The 8,785-nt window shown below is 38.2% G+C and overlaps 1 protein-coding gene across 1 annotated transcript; it reads right to left on the bottom strand.

Annotated features, from left to right (window-relative positions):
* Positions 1–2,421: 2,421 nt before the first annotated feature.
* Positions 2,422–6,315, bottom strand: LOC128233523 (uncharacterized). The gene is made up of 4 exons (XM_052947229.1): positions 6,206–6,315; positions 5,120–5,218; positions 4,189–4,290; positions 2,422–2,641 (listed from the first exon to the last, which is right to left on the bottom strand). The coding sequence occupies exons 1-4, from the start codon at positions 6,221–6,223 to the stop codon at positions 2,471–2,473; spliced, it is 390 nt and encodes a 129-aa protein (XP_052803189.1). The 5' UTR covers positions 6,224–6,315; the 3' UTR covers positions 2,422–2,470.
* Between the last annotated feature and the right edge of the window lie 2,470 nt (positions 6,316–8,785).

Consider the following 8,785-nt stretch of genomic DNA (forward strand, 5'->3'; position numbering starts at 1 on the left):
TAATCGCTGCATTGCGTTACCTGGATCACGTGAAATTGTGATGCTTCGGTCATTATCGTGACACTGCGGTACCTGAATCACGTGACATTGAGATTGTTCGGTTATTATCGTTACACTGCGGTACCTAGATCACGTGACATTGTGATTCTTCGGTCATTATCGTTTCACTGCGGTACTTGGATCACGTGACATTGTGATGCTTTTGTCATTTTCGTTACACTGCCGTTGCCTGGATCACGTGAAATTGTGATGCTTCGGTTATTATCATTACACTGCGGTACTTGGATCACGTGACATTGTGATGCTTCTGTCATTTTCGTTTCACTGCGGTACTTGGATAACGTGACGTTGTGATGCTTCTCTCATTATCGTCACACTCCGGTTACTGGATCACGTGACATTGTGATGCTACTGTCATTTTCGTTTCACTGCGGTACTTGGATCACGTGACGTTGTGATGCTTCTGTCATTATCGTCACACTGCGGTTACTGGATCACGTGACATTGTGATGCTTCTGTCACTATCGTTACACTTCGGTGCCTGGATCACGTGACATTGTGATGCTTCGGTCATTATCGTTACACTGCGGTTACTGGATCACGTGACATTGTGATGCTTCTGTCATTATCATTACACTGCGATACCTGGATCACGTGACATTGTGATGCTTTGGTCATTTTCATTACACTGCGGTACCTGGATCACGTGACATTATGGTGCCTCTGTCATTATCACTACACTGCGTAACTTGGATCTCGTGAAATTGTGATGCTTGGGTCATTATCGCTACATTGGGTTACCTGGATCACGTGAAATTGTGATGCTTCGGTCATTATCGTTACACTCCGGTACCTGGATCACGTGACATTGTGTTGCCTCTGTCATTATCATTACACTGCCGTTCTTGGATCACGTGACATTGTGATGTTTTTGTCATTATCGTTACACTGCGTTACCTGGATTATGCGACATTATGGTGCTTCGGTCATAATCGCGGCACAAACATGTACAACGTATACATGGCGATAATATTAATCTGAAAGAATCTTATGTAGTTTCAATTCATCGGGAAAAGCCTGACACGTTCTGTGCTAGAGGGTTTGTACAATAATTATACAATCTACAACTGTGAACGATATTTACATGTGTATGTTTTATGGTTAATATCGGAATGAAATTGTGTATATTTATTTTAAAATACACGTCGACCATAAAGTCGACATAATTTCTAACCTAACAAAAAGGAATTAAGATAAATGATCAAATTAGGGCATGAAAGGTAAAAATGAAGTTCATTATTCGTTTTTATAATGTTATATGTTGTTCCTTATCTTTTATAATTCGGCGTCTACTTCACCGCTGATGGTGTACATCAGACTTCAATATATGGTCATATCTAAAAAAAAACGTTTAAGATATTCCCAAACAACTCATACTTCTTTAAGATGTCACTCCAAGGCGCATTTATATCACCAGGACGAGCATCCTTGCTGAAATGTTTTTTGAGTCATGGCTCACGACTGACCCAATCGGACGAGCATTGACATTTGCTTGCGGTGCTGATGTGCTGACAATAAGCCTTGTGATCAAATCATTATTATTTATTTTTATTATTTCGCAGATGGACTACCACCATTGCACAAAATTCGTCATGAGTACAAAGAATACCAAGTTACGATTTGTCTTTTATCGACTAAAAGAACATCCCATTTGATACAGAAAATATGAACAACAAAAATGTACTTTTACAAGAGCAATTTCCATCTCATTATTTACGGCATGACTCTTAAACATGAGTATAACTATCTGATTCGTAAAAAAATAACACAATATTTGGATCTACACTCACCACGATACGTCGAGGCCAAGTAAGTATGTTATTGATCAGTAATGTGAACCATCAAATTCTCTAATTCACAGTTATTATTTTATTTATGTACACGCATGGTTTTGCGGATAAACATTACTCGGGCAATGTTCTTTGAGGTTGTATTTGACCATTACTAAGACGATCATCAACTACTGGGTTTGAAAGTATTTTCATAACAACGCATTTCCATCTATTTTCTATCTTTATGCAGTTATTTTATCAACTAAGTGCTGAAGAGTATACCTAAGTTATGTATATATGTCATATATAACCTGTGTCAGGTTTCCTACCGCCAGTGCTGTTGAGCATACTCTTCTATTGTCTTTTAAATTCCTATTATTATACACGTTTAATTTGTATATCTTGAACAAAAACTTAAGAGTCAATGACCACGAACGCGTTAACTGATGAAGGAGTGTGTCGAATTTAGTTACGATAGCACAAAGGCAGTCGTACTTTTGAAAATAATGTACATGATTCATGTTCTTACCGTGATTACTGCGGGAGACCTTTGGGGCTAGTTACTGATTTAGTGAAGGAAAGAACACTGTTTGGACTCTGTGTATATTCAGACGTCTCAAATTTCAACAAAATTTCAATCATCCAACGAAGCTCCCAGTCGTTGGCGAGGGGATGGCCGTCATGTTGCGTTCCAGCAGGAAGAGGTCCTTGGTCGCGCACCATTTGTGAACGCCGGTCGGAAGGTGCTCGGTGTCATGGTAAATCTTCGTCTCAGCGAGGACGCCCAGCCATTCTCGCATCATTTTTAACTAAAAAAAAACACGAAAAAGGAAAAGGATATTAGTTATATCTGCCGGGATTCGGGTCCGGAATTTATGATTTATCTTTGCAATATTATGTTTGAGTTGGTATGGATGAAATGAAATTTAAATATTTTTCTATCGAACTTATTGGTCATTAAAACATGATTATTTATAGCAGTATCATTCAACTTGTTATCTCGTTTTATGAGCGTGATGTTGGCTTTAAGTCGTTTGTATGGTCACGCTGGCCTTTCTGCAGAAAACAATTATTTTACAGCGATAGGTCTTAGTCTTATTGGTCAATCTCTTTGTTTTTACCTTAAAACATGTTATAAGTGTCTTTGTTGTTTGTTCCTTGTCATTTGTTTATATGTTTTATTTTACAACTCTTATGCTAATAATTAAGCCATGAGTGTTAATTAACCTTGAAACCTTGAAAACATACGCAGTGATCTCCCTTGACGAATATCTATACATATTGTCATGCTATTTATTTCATTTCATACATCAAAACATGGCTGTATTGACAATTTGACTTTGCAAGGTTACATGTCAACTTTATGCTTAACTCTCATAAAGCTTATTGTGAGTATTTTCTAATTCTATTAACTCCTGAAGTTGTCAATCGACTCGGCTGCTCACGTGGCTGCTCACGTCATTTTGTTTTCTGGGAAGCTGGCAAGTGCTTCGTAAACAAAAACCTTGAGCTAGCGCTCAAGCCTAAACATCGTTTCATTTCCCATATCAATGAGTTTTATGTGTAACTTATTGATGTAATAGTAGAGTTTTTTACGCTGTCGTTTGTTTTGTTTGCAAACATTTATTTAACAGATACATTCCACCATGTACTTTCTACTATTGTTGTTTTTGTTGTTGTCAAAGCACTGCATTTTACACTCTGCACCATTCACTTCGATCATCTTGATTAAACATTTATAGATAACAAATTACTAATCTGACTTAAGTTTCTAAAATCAATCGCCATGTAAGATTCCGAAATGGGTAGGCACATATATTCTACAAACGTATCTAATAACTGCAATTATATATACTGAAAACTGGTTAATCAAGATGCAGATTTTCTGGACGTTTTAAGATTGCCAAAATAATATTACTGCAAAAAACCCTTTATGTTGCGTAACTATGGGTTTACACCGCTCGTTTGATATATAGAAACAACGTCATCTGTTGATTAGACGCCATCCTTACAAAACCTAAGAGAGCCAGAAGTGCTACAATATTACTGCCTTCTTGTTTCGTTTCAATGTTAAGCAAAAATAAAATCTTCATTATCAAAAGTTTAAATATATTTGAAATAAAAAAAACACATGTTTTAAATGTTGCACTTGGTCACGTGATTTTGATCGTCAGCACGTGCTATGCGTGACGGTGGACATAACTGTACCACGAACAGAAGTAACCTCTGCGTGCAGTTTCATAAAACTAGAAGTCTTGTAACATACTGCTAAATAACCTTATGCAAAGTGCTAGATTAAGTCAAAATCTTTTCCTATAACTCCATTTTTCCACCACAGTCTCCCACTTCCTCTCACCTCTAGATCCTCCATACCCAGGGTAGTGTGAACGTGGTCTTGTTCCTCGCGCGTGAGCAATACCATGAAGCACGTGGATGGAGTCGCCGCAATCAGGTGATGCTAATCATACAAAGAGAAATGATGTAGATTTTATAATATGAATTATACTTCAATTAAAAAGCCCCCCCCCATTACAAAGTCTTTATCTGTACTTGCTATGGATATTATTAAACGTTATTTAGACTAAAATAGTTTATGCGTAGACTATAAGTATCTTCCATGGCCGAGAGTGTAAGATAGGTTCATTCCGAACCGAGCTTAGGGTGTTTTGCGGAAACGAGGTTTACCGAGTTTCCGAAAAACACCCTGCGCGAGGGTCGGGATGAACCTATCTTACACGGACGGCTATGGTAGATGCTTTTTCTCCAACCCCAGTTAAACAAAATTAAGTAAAAATGAATTTTTTTGCCGGAACTCTTTTGAGCTTAGTGAAAATAATTGCGTTCGGATATGCAATAATTCGTGGTTGTCATGGATATTCGCGCAGTGATTCAGAGTATGTAAATGGTCTGATCGGTCTTTAAATAGGTCTAAGAAGAGTGAAGCATTAATTCTTGAAAGGTGCGTGAAAACTGTTTTCTTGGGACATTTGAAGCGAGAAATAATTAACTCGCGTTCTAAATATTGCCACCAGACAAGGTTCCCATGATGCGCTACAGACGACAGTCTTCAACAAGGGAGGTAATTACAATGTGGTGACCATTAAAAGAAGTTGCATACGGGCATTTTATCTTCGCCCGTGGGCAAGATAAGAATTTCTAGCATGGTTAATTTAATGGATCTACTTATCTGAGGTGGGAGAAAGAAAGTTATACATTGCATTCTATCACGTTTTTAGTATATCTCTATAAATATGAACTTCGGTATGAAAGTTGTCAGATAGATGTACTTGTGAAGGGTCATAGTAGAAGTGGATTGAGCCCGTCTCGGTATGTTCCCCTGCTGGGTGGTGTACGGCGCTATAGACAGAGACCACCAGACACGCAAACTGACGAAAATGGAGATGGAAAATGCAACACAAGTTGAACCGATGTCACAGCGTTATAATATAGTGTGTTTTATAGCATGTTTCCTAAAGTTGACAACAGCGTGTATCCCAGACATAAGCAGTAAAAAGAGTATAAATATCAATGCCGTCTGTTGCAACTCGTAAACCAGGGAAGACCCAGGATTTGCCATTAGAGGAGGCGTATCATAGGGGCGTTACCTTTTGGCATGCACCCCTCCCTCACAACCGAAATCCATTTGGTTTAAAGCGTTGGCAGAGGTTTTGGGATACTCCCTCAAGAAAATCTTTACAATTTCAAAACCGAAATGGTGCATTTTTGGCGTATTTTATCACTTTTTCTGCCATATCGAAATGAAACAAAAAACACACATTAAAATTGGAGGATTTGTGTGTGTGTGTGTGGGGGGGGGGGGGGGGTCGGGTGCACCCCGCTCCCTGAATCCGCTTGTGTAAACACCTTGTACCAGTTTCAATAAGTTCGTTAATCTTAAGTCTATAAAAAAGTCACAAATGGCAACAAATTGATTTTTTACTACCTGTGTTCATTTTTAAGACTTACTAAATGTCATTCATTAAAACAGGTCACCAAATAATATAACTATGATACTAAGGTAATTTCAATTTACGTCTGATGTCAACCAAGACTATTTAGTAAATCGGCATTTAGGAGATTTGGTTAGTTACGCACGATTCTTTTTTTAAAAAAAATGATGTTATTTGTAAAATAATTGTGTGGAAACACGCTATCGACACGAATAATATATTTTATAATATTCAGTATCTGTCGGCTGAAATTGAATAGCAATTTTGTTTTCATTTTAAAATTCTCCTTTACTTAATTCTTAACATATCCCCTTGTTTGTCACTATTTTCTGGAATATTTTACTTAATCCTCCACCCCCACAATCACCTCTGGATTTGTTCGAATCTAAGTTTAATCATAATCTTAAGAAACAAAATTCTTACCAAAAGTAAGCTGGCCATTTTGAAACAATGTTAATTGCTCCAGACTGTGTTACTGTAATCTTAGCACGACCAAATGATAACGAAGATAAGAAAAGTTGCCTCAGTTTATGATTTCCAAAACAATCCCAAGTGTGTAGTCATTAGACGAATGAATGACCTTTGCTTTAAAAGGAAACAACTACAACACCGCTTTATTCCAGTTTTCAACAGCTTTGTAATTTAATGGAAGGTGATCGGTGTTGGGCCTTAATGACACTAGCTCTTCAGGAAAAGTCTAACACCTTTATACTCTGACCCATACATCATAACTGAAATGCATTCACATAGACAAGTCATGATATTGGAATCCAACGCTATAACATGTTTATACTTATGTGTTACAGATTCGGGTGATATGGGATCCAATCAAAAACATGTTTGGTAATTGATCTGCATTCCTTGTTATGATTTATGGGTCAGGGTATATAAAATATGATTTAAGATTTATCGCATTCAAGCAAATCGCTAAATCGCTCACATATCCTAAAAAAATGAGGGTCTGTAACCAGACTTGGCAAATAGGCACCATGTTCAAAGATACCATGCATATACCTTTACTACAAGTAAGTATTTTTCAAATTGTTTTGACTATTGTGTATGCCATTCACCGTCACCACAGTTTTTTGCTTGATAGCTGAGCTTGTCCAATACATGACAACGTTACCTGTACACAGCGGTCTTTATTAAGTATAATGCACATGCCAAAGTTAAATGTACACAGCGGCCTATATGAAGTATTTCATTCACACGTCCCAATGTGACAGAGTTACCTGTACACAGCGGCCTATATGAAGTATTTCATTCACACGCCCCTTACGTGACAGAGTTACCTGTACACAACGGCGTATATGAAGTATTTCATTCACACGCCCATTACGTGACAGAGTTACCTGTACACAGCGGCCTATATGAAGTATTTCATTCACACACCCCTTACGTGACAGAGTTATGTGTACACAGCGGCCTATATGAAGTATTTCATTCACACGCCCATTACGTGACAGAGTTATGTGTACACAGCGGCCTATATGAAGTATTTCATTCACACGCCCCTTACGTGACAGAGTTATGTGTACACAGCGGCCTATATGAAGTATTTCATTCACACGCCCCTTACGTGACAGAGTTATGTGTACACAGCGGCCTATATGAAGTATTTCATTCACACGCCCCTTACGTGACAGAGTTATGTGTACACAGCGGCCTATATGAAGTATTTCATTCACACACCCCTTACGTGACAGAGTTATGTGTACACAGCGGCCTATATGAAGTATTTCATTCACACACCCCTTACGTGACAGAGTTATGTGTACACAGCGGCCTATATGAAGTATTTCATCTACACGTCCCTTTCGTGACAGAGCTACATGTACACAGCGGCCTTTATGAAGTATTTCATTCACACGCCCATACGTTACCTGTACACAGCCGCCTACATGAAGTATATTGGACATGGCAAAGTTAATTGTACAGAGCGCCCTATATGAAGTATTTTGGACAGGCAAAAATTACCTGTACACAGCGGGCTATATGAAGTATATTGGACATGTCAAAAGTAACTGTTCACAGCGGCCTATATGAAGTATATTGGACATGACAAAGTAACCTGTTCACAGCGGCCTATATGAAGTATATTGGACATGACAAAGTAACTGTTCACAGCGGCCTATATGAAGTATATTGGACATGACAAAGTAACCTGTTCACAGTGGCCTACATGAAGTATATTGGACATGTCAAAAGTAACTGTTCACAGCGGCCTATATGAAGTATATTAGACATGACAAAGTAACCTGTTCACAGTGGCCTACATGAAGTATATTGGACATGACAAAGCTTACTTTACGCAGCGGCCTAAATAAGAATATTGGACATTACAAAGTTACCTGTACACAGCGGCCTATATAAGAATATTGGACATTACAAAGTTACCTGTACACAGCGCCCTATATGAAGTATATTGGACATGACAAAGTAACCTGTTCACAGCGGCCTATATGAAGTATATTGGACATGACAAAGCTTACTGTACACAGCGGCCTATATGAAGTATATTGGACATGACAAAGTAACCTGTTCACAGCGGCCTATATGAAGTATATTGGACATGACAAAGTAACCTGTTCACAGCGGCCTATATGAAGTATATTGGACATGACAAAGCTTACTGTACACAGCGGCCTATATAAGTATATTGGAAATTACAACGCTTACTGTACACAGCGGCCTATATGAAGTATATTAGACATTACAACGCTTACTGTACACAGCGGCCTATATAAGTATATTGGACATTACAACGCTTACTGTACACAGCGGCCTATATGAAGTATATTGGACATGACAAAGCTTACTGTACACAGCGGCCTATATAAGTATATTGGACATTACAAAGCTTACTGTACACAGCGGCCTATATGAAGTATATTGGACATGACAAAATAACCTGTTCACAGCGGCCTATATGAAGTATATTGGACATGACAAAGCTTACTGTACACAGCGGCCTATATAAGTATATTGGACATTACAACTCTT

Source organism: Mya arenaria, chromosome 5, assembly GCF_026914265.1.
Source record: "Mya arenaria isolate MELC-2E11 chromosome 5, ASM2691426v1".
NCBI classification, from domain to species: Eukaryota; Metazoa; Mollusca; class Bivalvia; order Myida; family Myidae; genus Mya; species Mya arenaria.

Bases quoted from the DNA above. Each gene is read 5' to 3' on its own strand.
- LOC128233523 (XM_052947229.1), bottom strand. The intron at 4,291-5,119 runs GTACATCTATCT...TTGTATGATTAG, and splicing joins TCTACTATGACCCTTCACAA to CATCACCTGATTGCGGCGAC. The intron at 2,642-4,188 runs GTGAGAGGAAGT...GTTTTTTTTTAG, and splicing joins TGGGTATGGAGGATCTAGAG to TTAAAAATGATGCGAGAATG.